The sequence below is a fragment of the Rhineura floridana genome, chromosome 15, assembly GCF_030035675.1.
Source record: "Rhineura floridana isolate rRhiFlo1 chromosome 15, rRhiFlo1.hap2, whole genome shotgun sequence".
Taxonomy (NCBI): domain Eukaryota; kingdom Metazoa; phylum Chordata; class Lepidosauria; order Squamata; family Rhineuridae; genus Rhineura; species Rhineura floridana.
Genome location: NC_084494.1, coordinates 37,069,051 through 37,090,340, shown reverse-complemented (window position 1 = coordinate 37,090,340; position 21,290 = coordinate 37,069,051). Strand labels below are relative to the sequence as shown.

At 45.1% G+C, this 21,290-nt stretch overlaps 2 protein-coding genes across 5 annotated transcripts in view; one reads left to right on the top strand and one right to left on the bottom strand.

Moving 5' to 3' along the window:
• Nucleotides 1-592: 592 nt before the first annotated feature.
• On the bottom strand, nt 593-11,887 carry GMFG (glia maturation factor gamma). Its single transcript, XM_061596590.1, has 7 exons — nt 11,704-11,887; nt 10,646-10,742; nt 9,483-9,532; nt 4,789-4,838; nt 3,174-3,256; nt 2,506-2,579; nt 593-1,850 (listed from the first exon to the last, which is right to left on the bottom strand). Exons 1-7 carry the CDS (start codon nt 11,704-11,706, stop codon nt 1,779-1,781), a joined length of 429 nt encoding a protein of 142 aa, XP_061452574.1. The 5' UTR covers nt 11,707-11,887; the 3' UTR covers nt 593-1,778.
• Nucleotides 11,888-13,872: 1,985 nt separating this feature from the next.
• Nucleotides 13,873-21,290, top strand: part of SAMD4B (sterile alpha motif domain containing 4B) — a 34,755-nt gene continuing 27,337 nt past the window's right edge. Inside the window, exon 1 of one of the 4 annotated variants that reach the window (XM_061596894.1) lies at nt 13,873-14,096. The gene's annotated coding sequence lies outside the window, so the exon portion shown is untranslated. Of the gene's footprint in view, nt 14,097-14,300; nt 14,321-21,290 lie in introns of those variants that run through there. The other 3 variants (XM_061596898.1, XM_061596897.1, XM_061596896.1) reach the window with 3 other exon arrangements.

Sequence of the window (21,290 nt, the reverse complement as noted above, 5' to 3'; positions counted from 1 at the left end):
CTTGCCAACAGCACCCATCCAATGGACAGAAGGCGCCACCAGGTGGTGAAATGCTGCGGGTTTTGCAAGCCGGGGGAGGAAATGCAGGACACAAGATTTGCCTTTGACCACATAATTTAAAGCACATGGCTTCCCTTGAAGAATCCTGGGAACAGTGGTTTGTTAAGGGGGCTGGAAAATATAGCTCTGTGAGACATAAACTATAGTTCCTGGGATTCTCTGGGTCAAGCCATTACTGTTATCAATGTGCTTTAAATGTTTGGTGTGGATGTGACCTTCCTGGATCAAATAATTTGGGCTCTCCGGTTGTCTCCACACTGTCATTATTTTGCAGGAGGGATTCAACTGTGTACCAGAAATCTAGGTTTGCACAATTAATGTGGATTAAGTGCCCTGTTGCTCTGGTGCAACAAATCCATTTTTAAAAAGACATAAAAATGTGACTGATTAGCAGGACCTCCTTGGAAGCAAATTAGGATGAAATCAGGATTCGGTCCTGGGCCCAGTGCTCTTGAACATTTTTATTAATGACTTGGATGAGGAGGTGCATAGAATGCTTATCAAATCTGCAGATGATACAAAATTGGGAGGGATAGCTAATACTTTGGAAGACAGAAACAAAATTCAAAGGGATCTTGATAGACTGGAGCATTGGACTGAAAACAACAGAATGAAATTTAACAGAGATAAGTGCAGAGTTGTACACCTAGGGAAGGGGAAACCAAATGCACAGTTATAAGATGGGGGATACTTGGCTCAGCAATACTACATGATAGAAGGATCATGGGATGGTTGCATTAACAGAAGCATAGTTTCCAAACCACGTGAAGTATTGGTTCCCATCTATTTGGCACAGGTTAGGCCTCATGTTGAGTACTACATCCTGTTCTGGACACTGCACTAAGAAGGATGCAGACAAACTAGAACAGGTTCAGAAGAGGGCAACGAGGATGATCAGGGGACTGGAAACAAAGCCCTATGAGGAAAGAACTGGGCTTGTTTAGCCTTGAGAAGAGGGGAGATATGATAGCACTGTTCAAGTACTTGAAAGGTTGCCACACAGAGGAGGGCCAGGATCTCTCCTTGATTATAACAGAGGACAGGACATTAAATAATGGGCTCAAGTTGCAGATTTTGACTGAACATCAAGAAAAACTTCCTAACTGTTAGTATAACAATGAAACCAATGACACAGGGAGGTGGTGGGCTCTCCAACACTGGAGGACATTCAAGAGGCAGCTGGACAGCCACCTGTCAGATATTCTTTAATTTGGATTTCTGCATCGAGCAGGGGGTTGGACTCGATGGCCTTATAGGCCCCTTGCGATTCTATGATTCTATTTATGATTCTATAAAATGTTCATTATCTTATAATCTTCTCACAAAGAAATCACAACAAATGCTCAGTAAAGACCAGACATTTTCTAACCTCTGCATAAGCTTTGTGAAAGTGAATCGGGATGAATGCTCAATGAGCAGATTGTCTGGAGGAGCCCCAAGAGTGACAAACCAGATGCCCCTACCTAGAAGCTCACAAGACCGTGGACTCAACACAATGCAGTAGGAAAAGAACAACTAGATCCAGTTGTTTTATTTCATTTTCATTCTCAGGGGAAAAGTTTGTGGTGCTGGTCATGGAGACAGTATGTGTGTTACATTTCCCTGTATGCCACATACACCCACCATGCAGTGGTATCTCTAGGGTGAAGGAGGGAGATAAAATTGCAGGACTTGCTGTGGGTGGGGAGTCAAGTGAAAGTCCAGGATTATCCTAGCAATCAGTCGAAAAAGGCCAGGCGCTCTTTCAGCCACTGCTCTGTCAGATCATCTGTGGACCGAATCTCAAAGACCTGGCAAAAAGAGGACATCAGTCAGGAGGGGAAGGCAGATGTGTCTCTCTAGGCTGAGAATGTCACCAAGCATCCTCCCCTGCCTTTCTCAGGTAACAAAGGAGGTGGCTGAGGCAGGGTTGAGATATAATTCTACCTTATAACCAAGCCAGACCAGGGCTCTAGCTCAGCAATGAAAACATTGACTGACAGAGACTCTCTAGGGTTTCAGACAGAGATCTCTCCCAGTCCTACCCAGAGATGCCAGGAGATGCATTTGGGGCCTTTTGCATGCAAAACAGATGCTCTGCCACTGGGCTAGGGCCCTCCCCTGTGGAAATTTTGAAAGGTGCGGCCTCTTTCTTCTGGTTCAGGAGTTTGTACGTAAACTGAACCCAGGTGCTGGCACTCAGAGCAAGAGTCATATTCCGAGACCAACAAGCCACGCACAGACATGTGGGGGAAAGAACATGTACGTGAAACCACAGTTGTCTCATCTCTGCATATTCTCTGGGTTGTGCTTGGCAACCTGGCCGCTCTCTGGAAGAAGAGGTTGAAATGAGACTGAAAAGGACTCCCAGGAGGCTGGAAGGGGGCTCTGGCAGAAAGAGGAGGCCAAAACAATCCCAAGAGGATCAGGGACAAAGGTAGAGGTAGATTAGTGTGCCTGCAATACCTTAGTGAGCTCAGCTGCCTCTACCAGCCGTTTTTTGCTCCCAGCATACATCATCTGCTGCTCCGGCTTGCAACCTGGGAGGGAAGGGGAGAGTGTGGCTCCTTTAGCTGCAATTATTATTCATTATCTCATTCAAAGTGCTTTGCAATGGGCTGTGTAATCTACAGCAGGCCAGCTAGTTAAGGACTAACTGAGACTTCCCTAAGGCCATGTTACAAGTTCATGCAACAGAGCTGGGACTTGAACCCATGTCACCCAGGTGCTGGGAGCACTGCCTTAGTTGTCTCTCCACAACAAAAGCACTTCCTAGTGGAAAAAATCCAGCAAATGGCTAGCATTCAATCATTCACTTTTTATAGGACTTTAGAATGTACAAAGACATTATCACAGGAATGCTTATAACAGCCTCCCCAAGCCTGGTACCCTCCAGATCTTTTGGACTACAATTCCCATCAGCATGGGTGCTGTTAGGGGGTGGCCCAGGACCCCAGTCCCTGGATCTTTAGTGTTGCACCCATCCAGAATCTAATCCTGCAGTCTTCCCCACCATCACCCTCAAAAAGCTTTGCATTTGTTCTCATCTTTATGCACTGAACCTAGCCCCGTGGACAGAAGCTAGGAATCCCAGCCCCTGATCAAACTCAGTGGAGGAAGTCACTGGTTCTCACCTACTGGGCTGGAGAAGATGAAGCACAGAGGATAAGAGATTCGACCGTCATTGTGGACGTATTTATAGCTGTAAACTACAAATGTAAAGAGACACAGTCAAGGAAGCAACTGGGCATCTCATGGCAAGCTGGGAGAGGGACTCTCTCCAGCTTGTCTCCAACTGACAAGGATGTGGGAGAGACCTTCCTCTGTGGCTGCACTTAGGCTCTGGGGCCCCTTACCTAGGGAAGCCTGCCTTCCCTCGCCCCAATGTTTTTTTCACACTATCTCATGAAGACCTTCGTTTCCCAGCAGGCATTTGGCCTACTTCCTGTCAAGTGTATGCTAGTTCATTGCAAAAGGTTTGTATTCACATCATGTATGATAAGGCCCAAAGTCACCTTACCAGTCCAGAAACATCTTTGGTTCAGAAAGAGCTAGTTTTGCTGCTGCTCCAGTTGCTTGTGAACTCAACAGATGTGGGAAGAAAATTGTCTCTGGAACCTTTTCCTCGAGCCACTCCTCCTTTCACCCACTCGCCCCCAAGTGAACAACATCAAAGGATTTGGCAGCATTTTCCATCTCTGTGTCTTCAGCTGTGTGTACACCATACATTTAAAGCATATTGAAAGGACATCCCCACCCCTCAAGGGAATCCTGAGAACTATAGTTTACCCTTCATAGAGCTACAGTTCTCAGCACCCCTAACAAACTACAGTTTCCAGGATTCTTTGGGAGAAAGAATGTGCTTTAAAGGTATGGTATCTGTGTGCGTAGCCTTGAACAGCCTGTGGAGAAAATGGCTTAGTTGCATCAGAGAAGAATTCTGCCAAAGTCTCTACAGCTGCTGTTCCTGGGGAAGAGGCGGTTAAAAGATCCTTTGCTTGGGAGCCAGTGGATGCAGCCAACGTTGTTGGTCCCTTACGTTTTGCTTTATACGAACTATGCCCCCTTAGTTGCTGACTAAAGACAGAAAAAGAGCCCTGCTAGGTCAGACCAAAGGTCCATCTGGTCCAGCATCCGGCTTCTCAAAGTGGTCAACCAGACTCCTGCAGGAAGCCTACAAGCAGGGAGAGAAGGCAACGACCCCCTCCTGTCATGATTCACCCCAGCAACTGGGGTCACATCCACATCATACAGTTAAAACACATTAAGTCCCCCAAAGAATCCTGGGAACTGCAGTTCTTTAAGGGTGCTGGGAATTGTAGCTCCACGAGGGGTAAACTGTAGTTCCCAGGATTCTTTGCAGGGGAGCCATATACTTTAAATGTATGGTGTGGATGTGATCCCAGTTGCTGTGGTGAATCACAGCAGGAGAGGGCCTGGTACTGAATGGGCATATTGCTTCTGGCCATGGAGGCTTCATTTAGTTATCATGGCTAATGGCCTTTGACAGATCTCTCCAAAGAATTTATCTAATCCTCTTTTAAAGTCATCTAAGCCTTTGTCCATCACAGCACCTTCTGGCAGCAAATTCTACAACTTAATTAGGCGTTGTGTGAAGGACTTCTGCTTGCCTGTCCCGAAATCTCTGTTGAAAACCCCTTATCTGGCTGTCTTATAAGTACTGATGGGTACTATGGAAGTAGGTATGGGGTGAAATTGGGTCCCCTCCCCCCAACAACACTAGGATATCGAGGCTGGCGTTCTGGTAGTTCGGTTCTCAGCTCCTCCGGAGAGATATCCTGTAGAAGAAGATCACAAAAAGATGCATCATTTTGAAGATGAGGTCTGGCCAAGGGGAGCAGCGCAGGACAATGGGACAAGATTCAGTTCCTCCCCCCTTGCACAGAACTTTGTCAAAACTGAACTGAAGTTGGGAGATGGCAGAGGGGACAACAGAGGGGACAAAAAAAGGGAAAGTATTTTCAACAGTTAAATGTATGCAAAATAAATACATTTGCACAATGCTCTACTTGTAGAAGCTGGGGGACGTTCTTTTAAATTGCAGGATTCTACAAGCAAGTGCTATAAACCCCTCTGGTGCTTTAAAACTGCATAATTAGTGGCTGTACACACACCATGCATTTAAAGCACATTTAAACCACTTGACTTCCTCTGAAGAATCCTGGGAACTGTAGTTTGATAAGGGTGTTGGGAACTGCAGCTCTGTGAGGGGTAAGCTAAAGTTTCCAGGATTCTTTGGAGGAAGCTATGTGCTTTAAATGTGCTTTACATGTATGATGTCACATCATGAAGTGGTGAGTTTTACTGCTGGGACGGGGGGGGGGCACGTTTCACTGCTCCTGCCCTGTTCTGTCTCTTTCTGCATTTTAAAAAAAACAGCTAGATGAACTCCTGGTTGTGGGGAAACAGCACTACCAAAAAGTGGGCAAAGATTATTTGACACAGCACTCCTCTTGGCAAATTGCTGATCATCAAACCAAGGCAAGGAGCTATTCAAACTCACAGCATCCAAGTCCCACAGCCAGCAAATTCTGCCAACTTTTCTTGCTTATATATCTAGCATTTCCATCTCACCCTTCCTCTGAAGGGTGCAGGGACGCGTACGTGGAGTTCCCCCACACTATCCTCATTACATCTACAACCCTGTAATGTAGGTTAAGCTGAAGGTGCCTCAAGACTGTCACTATTTTGCAGGAGGGATTCAAGCACATACTGGGAAATTTCGGTTTGTGTAATTAAAGTGCATGAAAGCATTCCATCACTGTAGCACAACAAACCTGTTTTTAAACAGAAATTGACTGAATGCGGTTTGGAAAGTGATGGGGAAATGCATTGAAAAGTGTGGGATGAGGATGAACGAATGATTAATGGGATGACTACCACATGCCACAAACAAATCAGAATGAATGCCCAGTACAGACTGGATACAATTGAACCTCCATGTGAGCTTTATGTAAACAAATCAGGATGAATGCTCAATGAACAGGTTGTCTGGAGGAACCCTGAGAGACAGTGCCTTCCCCAAGGCTATATAATGTCCTTTGCAGCAGGGCAGGGATTTGAACCCAGGTCTCCCCAGTACAACACTCCCTCCGCTATCTCATTCTGGTTGTCTCCTGTCAAGTGTGGAGCTCAACATCTTTCACTGTGCGCAGCTTGAAAGGTGTGGACAGGCAACAGGTGTCATTTCAAAGTGTCACATCAGGTTCCAAAAATCTCTTAAGGCTGGCACTCTGCTCAGCTCTTACTCCCAACATCTGAGGCAGCCACAACCAGATTGGTGCCAGAATGCTGAAACTTGCTTGTCACTCCTGACAGTGCCCAACAGAGAATGGCTCTGTGGCTCCTAGATTGCTGATAGGTTCCTGCCCTCTATATGGAAGTATAGGAGAGGAAAGATCCTCAAGGCATCCTCAGGAGGTATGAAATTAGGCTTAAGGACTGGAGAAAAGGAGAAAATGTGCTATTTCTCTCTCATTCTTATTGACGGCTGCTGCTTCCCACTGCCTTTTCACCTGACGTCTGTGTTGCTAAAGGAGGAGATTGCAAGTTCTTTTCTTCTGAATTAGTCCATTATCTAATCCTCTTTGATGTAGCCAAGTAGGCACCAGAAGCCCTGCAATGAACTGGCAAAGGAAGAGAATTAAGCAGAGCTTGCTGTTGCATAAGATCAAACAAGAAGGCTGGGAGGATCAACTGCCTTCCTCTTCAAGGCTGCAGTGTATGCTCATCCTTGGATGCAGTTGAGTCTTGGGCACCTTGCACCATGGAACAAACCAAAGCCAGTGAAGTAAAGAGGCGACAGGATCTGGTCCTCCTTCGCTTCTGGTCAGTGTAGCTCAACTGACCTGCAGCAGCCCCCAGCTCTGTGAATAATCCTATGCATGGCCACTCACAAGCAAATCCCACTGAATCCATTGGGACTTGTTTCCAGGTAAATGTACATAACGGGAGTGCCTAACCTGCGGCCCTTCAGATGTTGCTGGACCACAACTCCCATCATCGCTGACAGCCGGGGCTGAAGGGAGTTGGAATCCAGCAACTTCCAGGGAGCTACAGGTTCCCTACTCCTGTTGTATAGAATTGTAGCTTTATGTGTTCAAGAGCAGGGAGAAGGAAGGCAAGAAAGGAAAGAATATGGATGTAAAGCAGGCCTTCTCAGAGCCAGAAACGCTAAGAGTAAGGTCACTCCGAGACAACCCGCTTATTAGCATTCATCCTATTTTACTTGCACAACGTATGTGGGAAGGTTAGGCAATGTTGGCTATTTACTGAGCATTCATTCTGATTTGTTTGTGGGGAGGTTATATGATGTTGCACCAAGCAATTGTTATCCCACACTTTCCAGGGCATTTTCCTGTCACTTTCCTTATAGCAAAAAAAGTCAATGACCGGGTATTGCTGTGCAAGAGTCCACAATCAACTTTAATTGAGCAATATGGATTTGTTAAAATGGGTTGTATCCAATGTACTGGTGAGTAACTTGTTGCATCAGTGCAAGGATTTACACTTGGCCAACAGAACTTTTCTCCAGCCCCAGCAGCAGGGGCCCCTCTTAGCCTCAGGGGCCCTGGGCCAGTGCCCAACCTGCCCGCACCAGGCCTGACTGTGTCCATATTACCAGTTTAAAATGTAGCTAGGTCATTCTTCTTCACAATTTGAATCGAAGCTGGTTTTGGGAAAAACACAGGCTTTCATAAGAAACCACAGGATCGATACGAATTGTAGCTCATGTTGTGTGTACACCGCTTCCCAAACCAGCCGTGGGAGTGCACTGGATTGCAGAGAAAGCGGGAGTGTGTACAAAGCCTAATTCAGCAGGTTCAAGAACTGCAGGATGTAATTTGAGAACAGAGCACTAATTAATCTTTGTTGGAGCCCCCCCCCATCCACTGTTTTTACCCAGCTACTGCTGTAGGATCACCTAACAACCCAACCCTGTTTAGAAGCTTCCAGGCCCTGCTCCATCCTAGATTTGTCCAGAATATTATTATGCACCACTTCCTGTTTGAGGAATGTGGCTGGGCTTCAGTTTCAGGACGGAAACTTGCCAATCACTTCATGTTTTAAGATGTGGGAGGAGGTCTTCCCTTGAATCCTCCCACCCCTAGTTTCTACTTTACTAAAGCACAGTGGAACAGAGATTCCATGCTGCCATTTGATTAACATTTCACTAACGTGTGTGAGGGCTGCATAAGGTATTGAATTAAATATGAAGCAAATGACGCCATCAGCACATTGCTCCCTCGAGATATTAAACTTGATCTGAAATTCAATTTGCTTTTAGCCCAGCATCGTAATTTCTAAGGTACTGACAAAATTTATATCAAGAATGCAGGAAGGGGGAATGGAGGAGTTAGCGCAATTTCTTTTGGGAAAAGGTGATGTCGCTCTATGTCAGATTCCAGGCAGTTGCTTAAAGCACTGGGAATTCCGTTGTTTGCATATGCTTAAGAGAAGTGAAGCAAAACGTACATGTGTGTGTGTGTGTATGTGTGTGTGTGTGCGTGCATGCGTGTGTGTGTGAGAGAGAACCAGTTGATGACAGTTCCATCCCGCTACTACTAAAAAGGCAGTATTCTGCATTGTCTTTGTTTAGTGTTCACTATCCCTGCTCCCTGCCTCCCCACCAAAACAAGACTATGATTGGGCAGAGGAGCTTGTTCAAGCTTTACGTTTGTAAGGACAGGCAATTCTATTTTTCTCCAGAAAACAAAGTTTGTAGTTTAATCACTTTCCAGCTTTGTAGAATGCTTCATGGTTATTATAACCACTTATTAAAGAAAAACTGTGTTTTTTTAATAATGTATGAACACTGCAGGAAAATTGTTAGATAACTATCACTATAAGGTTTGAAGACTTCTCATGGTCAGAATCTAACTAATCACCACACTTGGGAGCAGTGGTGGCTGGTGGCTCCATGTCAGTGGTGCAGTGGAATCTGCTCTGGGTTTTAGTCATAGATTCAGCACCTTGAGCAGCTCCTCCAAAGTTTGGACTAAAACCTGGAGCAGATTCCATTGCCCCACTGACATGGACATGGAGCCACTAGCTGCCATTGTTTGGGAATTAAGGAGAACTTCCCCCAGTTCATATTAACCTCAGAGGGAAGCTTACCTTTCCCTGCACTGTGTGGTTTGGGTCACATACATGAGTCATCTGGAGCTGTTTGCAACTGTCTGCACTGCACCTGCTGTAATCTGTAGTGTGTGTGTGTGTGCATGTACGTAACAAAAAAACAGTATACATTTTTGATCTTTGATCTTTGAGTTCTATATTGTTCCAGCCTGAAGGCTAATCAGCCCTTCAGCTTGTGGATTTGAATGAGAGCTTTTAAAAACTTGACTGGCCTCAGGGTTTTTTTAATGGGAAAATTATCCTCATTTTAAATAGAAAAAAGGAAGTAAAAAAGTTTTGCATACCTGAAATTCTTCTTCCAGCACTACCAGTTGTTTGTCTTTGTCAACTTTCACTGAGTAGAGAAGAGACAGAAACCTAGTAATGGGTTTTCACCTCCATTCCTAGAAAGATATTGTGGAAGTCCCTCCCACTGGAGGCATGAACACCCACAAAGGGATAAGGACATAGCTCTGTGGGAAGTGCATCTGCTCTTCATGCAGAAGGTCCCAGGTTCAATCTCCGGCATTTCCAGGTGTGGCTGGGAGAGAGATCCTGTCTGAACCCTGTAGAGCCGCTGCCAATCAGTGTAGACAATACTGAGCTAGATGGACCAATGGTTTGACTCAGTATAAGACAGCTTGATATGTTCCTATGACACTAATGGGGTTCCACTGCTTGGTGAAAACTCATTTTTTCTTCAGTTTTCAGAGGACATGGGTTAGACTGTTTTGTGCCTCAAGTCTGCTCTGTATTATATCACTGGTGTTTTGTGGTTTCATTATTGATATTTTAATTGTATTCTGCAATTTTAATGATTTTTTTAAATTTGTTGTTATGACAATTGCTTTGAGGTCACTTGATATTGAAATAAAATATACAAGTGCACTAAATAAATAAATGCATCAAAGCTACCCAAATCTCCTTAGCCTTCTTAAATCTCCCAGCACCTCATTGGTGAGAAAGATATGGGCGAGGGGAAACTTAAAACTGAAATGGCATTGAAGTAAATAACTTGGCAGTGTGCAGGACTACAACCATCTCCTTCACATTTATCAGAGTGATGCCAGATTAACTGCAGTTAAGAGTTGTCTATACAGCTGACAACGGAAGTTCAATAAGCATCAAAGCCACTTTAATACAAGGTATCCATATCCACAACACATTTCAAGCTGGCGTGCCTCAGGCATCTCATGTTAGAAAAAAACAACAACAACCACATTGTCAAAGAACTGCATTAATTTTTCATTTCTTTTTGATCAAACTATAGTTTGATGAAGCACAAGGGCTTGAAATGCATCAGTATGTGGGTACCACCTTGTACTGAACTACTTTTGGTGCCTAGACTACCACTATCACTTGTGATGTGTGAGCCAGCCCATCTGCTTTGCACTGATAGGTGTGCCAAACCATGATACTGTACCCCCACCTTAAGAAAAAAATTATGGGTAATAAATGGTAAACTCACTAATTATAGCTGCGTTGTTTGTCTCTTTCCGGAACCGGAACTTCTTCAGTTTCTCCTTCAGCTCCGGGTCCATATCACACACAACCAGAGAGTCTGACTGCAATGAAAAAAGAAATATGGGTTTTTTCCTCCATTCAGGCAAGTCATTTTACTGCCTTGAAGACCATGGTAAAGTCTCATCTCTTCTAGAACTTACGTTGTGTTGGTTCTATTATTTATTTATTTATGAAATGTATATCCCGCTCTTCCTCCCAGAAGGAGCCCAGGGTGGTTGGCTGGTTTGGATATCTCAGCTTGCCCAGTTTAGGGTTCAAATCCACCTACGAAACACTTGCTCAACCCTTGCAAACAACTGTTTAGTTCAGTAGTGGGGAACCTCAGGGCTGGGTCTCAAATGTAAGCCCTCCAGGCCTCTCCTAGGCCATATCCCTCCCCAGGGCCCTACAACCCTTCAACCCAAATGTCAAACTCTCTTCTTCATGTAAGCAATTTTATACTTAAATCCATCCCAGACAGAAACTTGTCCCACCCTTTCTCAAATATTTTGAGAAGAGATGATTCTGCCTCACCCTTTGGCAGTTCTTTCCATTGCTGAACAGATCTTACAAGGGACAGCATCTTTTCTCATAATGCACAGTCTAAACCTTCCCTGTAGTTTTAAGTACAACGGTTCTTATTTCAAACACCACACCCATCCCGCTCCAAAATGTTCCTTCATTTTGAAAGGTTGATCTGACAGTCCGGCTTGCACATCACACAGGAAGTTCATGTCTGCCAACCGTCAATATGTGGCTTCCAGCTTGGGCCAAACCACACAACTGCCTGTCTCAGAGCTTCCAAAAAAGAGGCTGCATTTTGGAGCAAGACATGGCTAGGAACCCTGAACCTTAAGAGGTTATCCCACCTTGGATATTTTACTTTCACAATAACAACGATAAATGGCTGAGTGGCAAAGAAACAGGTCAGATTTCATTCAAAGGAGCAAACACAGGTATGGAACAGATCTTCTCACCCACCAGTCACTACTCCTGACCCACTTAAAAATTGTTTAAGCTAACCATTGTGTCTTGGATGTCTCCAGTCTTATCTCCTTGTCAGCTGAACTCTGTAGCTCTGGGTTCAGTGCTCTTCCTTCTGACAGGATGTGCAGATCGCTGCTCTTTTGCTTAGGACACTCTGCTCAGCAGTTGCAAAACACTGTTATTGTCGGACACACTCTGACAGTTGCAAAGGAAAGACTGCTAGAGAGGAAGTCATTGTTGACGATGGGGTGGAGCGCAGAGAGAAGTAAAAGGTTTGCACTCTCAGTCGTAAGCTATCTCAAGTCAGAGTTCCCCTCCCTTTCCCTTTGATCTGCATGGGTACCTTTGTCAAAGGCGAAATCATTGTCCACATGCTCAACTGCTTGGTCAACAGCGGTCAGCTCATGGCAAGTTTCCAAGGCTCACCATGTGGAAATTGCTCCATGATGCTGCTGTGGCAGACACTACAACAGCATGCTGATAAGAATTACAGTCCAAGTTGGGTTTTTGATTGTTCATAAATGGAATATATAGTAACCACAGGATATGTTTTCAGATGTCTGCTTTGCAACAGAAGGAACTCTTGTTATTTATGAACAAGTGAGATTACAATTTGGCAGCATCCCCAGCTGGGATCTAACACTGAAAGAATTTTTTCCCAAGGAATCAGGACCTAACATATAAACTTGATAAAGACTAATTAGTTAAAACAGACAATTACTGGGACTCTGTAATATGGTTATATTATGTCTGGATGGTGCATTGCAATGTGAAGAAGTCTTATAAACAACTTGTAGAGTTATTTAATGTTTGTAAGGTACACTATGACAAATCTATATACATTTTTATAAGCAGTTAGGTCTTTGTGTTTGTACAGTTCGTGACTCTGGTCATGTTGACACATTCCAGCATTTTCTTCAAAAACTACCCAATAACGCAACGATCCCGTATTTGCTGAGACACTGTTGTTGTCCTCCTTAGCATCTTATTAGCGATGATGTTTCCTTCAGCCCAAGATGCCAGTGCATGTCTCACATGCCAGTCAGAGTTAACAAACGTTCCAAGCAGCTTCCCTAAAGTAGTGCAGAGTTGTGCTTTTCCCATTGTTGGCATCCATTTTGGCCCACCATGGCTGCTCTAATATTTGCTGAACATGACGATTCCTTGGGCCTAGCAGGGCTCAGGCTAACAATAGTCAGTTAAAATATTTTTGAAGGAACAGAGCGACATGGTTTTGAAAGGTCCCGAGGGATCCACAATCCTTTTAAGTCATAGATTCATTGGAGGGAGTTGTGGGGAGGGTCAGGGAGAAGGTTGGAGTAAGTCCCTCAGTCTGTAAAATGGGTATAAATAACAGCAGACACACCACCACTCATGATTTTTATGACAGTGAACAAGATAGCATGAAATCGTGGGGTCATAACTGCTATTGCTGGCAATTGTTTTAATTATTGGCTTTTACTATTTTATGTGTATTGGATTTTAGGACTGCTGTTATTTTTTCTTTCATTGATGTATGTTTTCTTGCCCTGGGACCATCTGGTGAAAGGCAAGTAATAAATATCGCAAATAAATAAATGGTGTTATGTTAACTACCTGTCCTAGCTCTTTTACATAATTGCTACATATGATCTCCCTGAGGGAATCATTAATTCTAATTATTTGTATAAGCTTCAAATTATGTAAACAAACACACGCATATATATATATGGACAGAAAATATGTGTTTGCTTCAATATTATATGCATATCGGCGAAACATATATTAGGATTTTTTGTCAGGTGCCCTTTAAATCACTTGGTGAATTGAAAGCGAATTCAGAGCGAGGAAATGTTGTTGTGTGACGAGACGCTTTGGGCGGGAAAAGAGACCAGAGGGCGTGGCCTTTACTGTGAGAGGCGACTAGAGCGACAACTCCGAGCCTCCGCCTCTCCCCTCGCGCTCTGGATTCTCGTCAACTCATTGGCGGCTCGGGAAATTCTCCGCTTTAACCCCCCCCCCATCACCTCACTGGCGAGGAGGAGAAAAAAAACGAGGGGCGGGGTTGATTACCGGGAGGCGGGATTAAAGGAAAACCTCCACTCAGGATTTTTATTGGGGAGGTGAAATTCATATTCCACTCAATCCCTATTTGGGAAAGCACTCATTGGCTCGAGTAGACGTCCGTCGAGCTTCGGCCCGCCCCTGTCGAGCCAATAGAAAAGGGGGAGCAGCGTGACGTACTTGGCCGACGCCGGGGACGGTCTGGCGCGCTTGCGTCGGCGAATATGCGTGCTTGCGTCGGCGTGCGTTGTGACGTTGCACGCCGCCCTCTGGAGTGTGTGGTAGCTGGGGCTGTGTGTGTGCGCGCCTGCCTGCTTGCCCGCTCCTCTTCCTCCTCCTCCTCCTCCTCCTCCTCTCCGGAGGGGCTGGTATGGGCCGCGGTGACGGTGAGTGAGGCTCCGGGAGCGGGAGGGTCAGCGGCCCCGAGGCGAGTTGCAGGTCTCTCGCGGCCCCTCCCCCCTCACAGCCCCTCCCCCTCCCCTGTGGTCCTCCGTAGGTGGGGAGGCCCCGCCCCTAATAGGAGGGGGAGGGGAGAGTGGGGAGGGGGCACGCCCCTTTCCAGGCTAGCCCTGTTGAGCCGCCTCCCCCTCCCCCCTCGATATATCGATACGTATGTATTTTATACATACAAATTCTTAGGGGGAGGGGCTGTGCCGCTGTGCTCCCTCCTCTCCACCCCTCCCCGCACATTCCGGCCCCCGTTCCCCATCACTTTTCATCAGATATTCTCCCATCCCTTTCCCCCAGACCAAGATGCAGAATTATCTTATTTCTCCTCTCCCTTTAAAACTGGCGTTAAGGGAGTGGGTTGTGCACATTTGGGGCGGAGGAGAGGTCTTCCAACGCCTATGGGTCAGGATGGAATTAATGGAGCCTCTGTGTCCAGAGGCAGTACACCTCAGCAGAGGGGATCCTGGAGGTGATGGTTGACTTGGAGCCCTGCTTCCTGAGGTGTTTGGTTCTTGGCTGTGGGGTGCTGGGCTAGGTGGGCCTTCAGTCTGGTCCAGCAGGGCTGTTCCTGTTCTTCCTTCTCCAGCATGGTTTCCGTTCCTGCCCCTGCCGGTCTTCCCTCAGCCATTCTGAAATGAGTTGTAGAGTCGTGGAGTTGAAGGGGGGGGCGGCTTGTTGGCCATCTAATCCTGCTCCTTACTTAGTGCTTACAGTCCAGTGCTAGAGCATCTGCAACAGATGGCTGTACCTTCCATCCCTCTTTTCCCCGCCCCTTGAGTAATCTTGGGTGTTTTGTTTAAATGACACTGAGTACCCCTTTCCTTCCCAATATAGATAATCTCCCATTCCCCCCCATCAAATATGCCTTTTGACCAGGAATCAACAGTCCCCTTCTTAAATCTAGGTTGTCTCCCTCACTTTATTTATGCTGTCCCCTTCCAAAGCCCAGGAGTTGTGTTTAGAATCATTATTAACAGGCAGCTGCCTTACCTTTGCACTCAAAATCCCTTCTAAATGTAAATGTACTGCCTTCAAGTCGATTCTGACTTATGGCGACCCTGTGATTAAGATTTTCATGAGGCTGAGAGGCAGTGACTGGCCCAAGATCACCCAGTGAGCTTCATGGCTGTGTGGGGATTCAAACCCTGGTCTCCCAGGGCATAGTCCAACACCTTAACCACTGCACCACACTGGCTCTCAAAATCCCTTCTACAGCAAGTAAAATGTAAGGCTCCCTCCCTTGTTTTGGGAATTAACTATTAACCCGGTTATGCAGGCAGTGATACTGTTATCTAGTTCCTTACCTCTTTCCTGGTCCAGGAACTTTCCACAGTCGCTAAGCCTCCCTACCCACAGAACCAACTTCCCTGGCCTTCTTAAGGATCTTAAAGCACCTTTCAGCCTTTTGTTCCCTCCATGCCACTCCTGCGACCAAATGGACACATCATAATGAGGCAGCTGTACCTTCTGTTCCCCTAAGGGTCCTACTGGGAAGCTGTTTTCCAGGTCAATGTTTTCCTGTGAGTTTTGAAATGCTTTTCCAAGAGCGCTAGAGGATTCTTATGCCTCTCCACAAGTTTAGACTGTTTCAACAAAATGTATGTTCAGATTGTTCCCTGGTGATCCCAGTCCAGCAACTTGGCTTTTGCTCCAGTAGAGGAAACCTCCTTGGTTGCTTTTGTGACACCAGTAGCTACGTTGGAGAAATTTGTGTAAATAAATGTCAGTTCTAATTTGGGCGTTTTAGAGAAATGGAAGCTCAAGGGAACAGGGCCTACCTTGGGCTGGGTGGTGACCCCTCAAATACACAAAGGGGACTCGCTTTCTTCCTTACAGCATGTGTGATATTGGTGTGGAACTTGAACCGCTTTCTGTCTTGGATACATACTTTCCTTGGCCATTTCCCAGTCCTCCTTTTTATGCAGTTGTTTATCAAATCTTCCTCATGCTCTTTGCTAGGAAGCCTCATCTTGCTTTACTTATTACTTTGTTGTTGTTGCAGCTGCTGTTATGACTTGATTTTGGGGTTTCTCTGTGGGGTTTTTCTCTGTTGTGGCATATACCATTACCTTGTTCTGCATATTTTTTTTTAACAAATTAGTTCCCAACAGGCTGAAATACACTGTTTTTTAAATTATTTCAGCTTCCCCATTAAATGCTTACCAGTGCTTTACACTTGTATGTTACAGCCTACCAAATGAAACTCTGGAAGTGTCCTTTTGCTGCCACTGCTCCTTTTGGATTTGGGGAGCAACCAGGTCTGAGACACTCGCACCACTTAAGCAAGATGAACTGAATGCATGGGGGGGGGGAGAAGCTGGGGTGTGCATTTGGCAGGCCTGTTCCTGCTCTGGCCTAGTGCACTGTGGTGGCTTTGCATTCCGCCCCACTCCTCAGTTCTTTGATGGGTAGACTCATTGTAGTTTGTGGAGGCACTTCCTATTTCAGTCAGGGAATTTCTGAATTACGAGGCTACACTTACTGGAGCCCCTGCCATCTTTCTTTTCATCTGCGTGTGATTCTTCTCCCCCCTGCCCCCCCAGTCTATTCCACATATATCACATCATTTATTTTATTCAGACACATGTAGTGTCCAGCTGAGGTGAGGCCATGTCTGCAGTGTGTAGAATAATTTTCAGGTTTTTCTTTCGAACAGCAACTCTCCCAGGGTCCTAAGAGAACTCTCTGCATGTGTTGCTAGATCAAGAAATGTCAACTCTGGTCTCTGTATGGAAATGGAAAGCCATCTTGTCCTACCCGAAGGAGATAAACTGATGGCTACACATAAGATGTAAAATACATTAACTCCTGAAATAATTACTTAGTTTCTCTCCAGTGCTTTTTGCTGTTCTGTTTGCATGTCTTCATCAGTGCAGGAAAGGACTTGTAGATGGAAGAGAGTCTATTTCTTTGACTTTTTTTGGAGTTGTGCTTTTTATGACTTTTACCTTTGGGTCCAAGTTAATGTTGCAAAGAGGGGATCTGAATGCAGGGCTGTGGAGCTGGTACGCCAGACCTTCGACTCCAACTCCTCTATTTTTCTACTGTCTGACTCCAGCTCAGACTCCTTCATAAATGGCAAATGTGTATTAACTAGTAATAACACATTTACTGTAGTAAAATGGTAGCACAAGGCATTTCATCACCACCACGTGAATCCAGAGCTTGGAAAAGTTACTTTTTTGATCTACAACTCCCACGAGCCCAATCCCTGGGGCTGATGGGAGTTGTGCTTTAAAAAAGTAACTTTTCCAAGCTCTGGATTCACGTGGTGGTGATGAAATGCCTTGTGCTACCATTTTATTACAGTAAATTTGTTATTACTAGTTAATAGACATTTGCCATTTAGGAAGGAGTCGGAGTCGGTACATTTCTACTGACTCCGACTCCACCCCAAATTGCTCACGACTCCATGACTCCGACTCCACAGCCCTGTCTGAATGACCAGTATGACCAAGCCAGTGTACCCCAAACTTCTCATGACGGGTACACTTTTTTTCTGGATTGAAAATTGGAGGCATGCTTCATTCTTGCTCTTACGCAAGTTACAAGTAAGCCTTTGAGAAATAAGCCTTTGAAACACTACTCTCCTTTGGAGGACCCTGGTCTGCAGTTGGGGGAGTTACTGGAGACAGTACAGACTATTTCTACTAAGTATGAACTTGGTATAGGGTGGCAACCCTTTTGTGGAAAGTTTCATGCCTTATTTGTAGATTGAACCTTGTGATTCCTTCATTTTTGTTTTTCTTCAGGCTTCCTAGCTTGCATTTAACACTCTGTAACCAGATTTGTCAGGACAGAGATAACCGGACTAAGATTCTGCTGTTCTTGTCTGCCTAGAAATTGCAACCAGAAAGCTCAAGAAAATTAGGACACTTGGAAGGGACAGGCATTTGTTACTGTAATGCTTTATATCAATGTGTATCCATGTTTTGTGTAAGTGATGGCTGTAGATATGAGTTCCCTAAGTTTTGCAGTGAGGTGGAAATTGGGATGTGTGCATGAGGTGACTTGGGCACTGAGATCAGTCAGTTTGACATTCCGTGAGCTGCTTTGCATGCCTTGTTACATGAATGGCAGCAAGGGTGAAAGGCTGTGATTGGCAGGTGTGTGAAACTTCTGAGCTGTTTGTTCACTTGACCCTCCTCTGCACACTTCATTTGCGAAGCTGTTTGCTTGCATGTGCTGCCATAGAGAGAGATTAGCTTGTGTGTGTATTTGTGAATCTTGGGCTAGGCTCGGGCAAATATTTCCTGTTACCAGGGCAGGTCATTTAAAATTCCATGTGTGATTTGGTTTTCTCTGGCAAAGGATCACTACACAGCAGGCAGTGTTCCTTGGCTTTAGAATCATAGAACAGTAGACTTGGAAGGGGCCAGTAAGGCCATCAAGTCCAGCCCCCTGCTCAGTGCAGCAATACAACTTAAAGCATATCCAACAGGTGGCTGTCCAACTGCCTCAAATGCCTCCATTGTTGGAGAGCCTACCACCTCCCTAGGTCATCAGTTCCATTTAATACTAGGTGTGTTTACAGGGACTAAGCAAACAGTATTAGGGCTTATTCAGGTTATTCTCCCTGGTTTCTGTATCATCCACATGCCTGTTAAGGACAGGGCTAACAATGCTGGTTTCTTTCTCTCAAAAGGATCCCTCTCCCTGTGAATTTTGTGGGAAGGATATTTCAGAATCCATCTAGACTCTGTTTCCTAAAGTACAGGTAGATATGTCACCTGGGAAGGGCAAGATTAGGACCAATTAGTTTAAGGGTCGCATGAACAAATAATTCAGAGAGAACCTTATTAATTACTGCTCTGTTCTCGCACTGACTCCTTTCTATATGAACAATGTAATTATTGGAATTACTGCAATACGCTCTACATGGGGCTGCCCTTGGAGATGATTGGGAAACTTCACCTGGTCCAAAATGTAGTGGCCAGATTACTGGCTGGGGTTCCTTTTAAAACTCAGTAACCCCTGTTTTGAAACAAATTCCATCGGTTGCCAGTTCATTTCCAGGCCCAATTCAAGGTGCTCATGTTAGTGTTTCAAGCTCTAAATGATTTAGGCCCCAAATATCTCAGAGACCATCTCTTTCCTAGAGACCCTCTCAGGCATTAAGATCAACAGAGGGGGCCTTCTTGGTAGATCCGCCACCCTCAGAAGTTTGGGGGATGGTGGCCCAGGAGAGAGCTCTCTCTGTGGGGCAGCCCCTAAGTTGTGAAATTCCCTCCCTACTGAGGTGCGTCTGGCACCTTCACTGTACAGTTTTAGAATGCTGAAGACACACCTCTTTACCCTGGTCTTCGGCTCCTGAGATGTATGTTTTCAGTACCCACATATTGTGATTGAAATGTGTATTAATGCTTTTTAATATTGTAGTTTAGATTTTGTAACCCTCCCTTGGATCTATGGAGTGCCTTCAAGTCAATTCTGACTTATGGCGACCCTATGAGTAGGGTTTTGGTCAGCGGTATTCAGAGGGGGTTTCCCATTGCCTTCCTCTGAGGCTGAGAGGCAGTGACTGGCCCAAGGTCACCCAGTGAACTTCATGGCTGTGTGGAGATTTGAACCCTGGTCTCCCAGGTTGCAGTCCAACACCTTAACCACTACACCACACTGGCTCTCATTGGTGAATAGGGGGCAATAAATATTAATAAGAAGTAGCAGTGAGCTGTTGGAGAATCTCCCTTACAAGGCCTGGCTTTTCTTCTCAAGCCCTGCCTGTTGCTCTAGTGATACTAGCCCCCTGATCTTCAAAGTCATGCTATGTATCCCCTGGTCCTGAAACATCTTTTTGAGCTGGGGAAAACTGGAAGGGAACTTCAGGGTCCACTTATCATCTGGTTTTATAAGTCCAGGACTTGGCAATCCTGTTTTCCAAGTTTTGATTTCTCGCTATGGAAACCAGGGACATGCCACACACTCAAAATATCTGAATGCTTCAGGATCAGGGGTAGATAGCAGCAGGCTGTGTGTTCTGCATCCCATGGCTTCAGTTAAATGGGCTGCCAATTTGGTGGGGCAGCAGACAGTTCAGTTTCAGCATTGCCCCTTTGGGGTAAGAGAGGAAAGCTGCCAAGGGTGCCCCTCTTTGATTCTTTGTGAAGGACGTTTCTACCGCTTAGCTGAGCCACGATGATGATGATGATGATGATTTATACCCCGCCTTTCAGCCAAAGGCCCTCAAGGCGGCTTACAAAGAAAAATAAACACAGGTATAAAAATACAATATAAAAATACAATAAAAGTAATACAATTTACAAAAATTAAATTAAATAACAAATAACATTATAATAACAAATTGAATTAAATAACAACATTATCATTATCGACACTACCAAGAAAGAGGAGGGTGGTGTTAGTGGGGGCGGCAGCTTCCGAGAGGCAGAAGAGCAACAGGCAGATGGGACTGTAATCATCACGGTTCTAGCCATGGACTGCTTAGGCAGCTGAAACATCTTTCCAAACCTAAGGCAAGCTCCTAGTAGCTAGTATCAAAGCTTTAGGCACAGTTGCTGTGCAGGGTTGGGATTTGGGCAAAATGTGAAGGCTAAGACTATCCATGGCTACTAGTCAAGATGGCTATATATGACCTCCAGGAAAAGAGGCAGCGGCATGGGAGGGTGCTGTTGCTCTCAGGTCCTTCTTGTGGATCCTGGACTAGGTCTGCCTGCTCTTACCTGCTGTGCACTTAAAATGTGCAGCTGCTCCCACCATGTTTGCAGGAATTTATTTATTTATTTAAAATATTTCTATCCTGCCCTTCTACCCTATAATAGGGCACTCAGGGCAGCTTACAAAAATAAAATCGAACATGTACATAATAAAATTGTGAACAGTAAAATCACAAAAACATTAAAATAAATTTAAAATACAATTAAAATACATAAAGTAATACACACACACATACACACATATACTAAAGGGACTACAATTTAATGCAAAAGGCGTAAAATCAGTGTCAGGCTCTACAATCCCTCGTTTTCAGAAGAAATGTTGGGGTTTTTCTAGCCCTGCCTGCCTTTTCCTCTCTAAGCCTTGGTTGAGTGGAGATAATGACTTTCCTCTTGGTGAACAGTGCCTGCAGAGCATCATGATTAGACTTCAGTTTTGCTTTCTTTCCCTTGGGC

Coding starts and splice junctions, on each gene's coding strand:
- GMFG (XM_061596590.1), bottom strand. Junction 9,533..10,645: donor AAACAACGCAGCTATAATTA/GTGAGTTTACCA, acceptor TTCTCTACTCAG/TGAAAGTTGACAAAGACAAA. Junction 1,851..2,505: donor AGGCAGCTGAGCTCACTAAG/GTATTGCAGGCA, acceptor TCTTTTTGCCAG/GTCTTTGAGATTCGGTCCAC.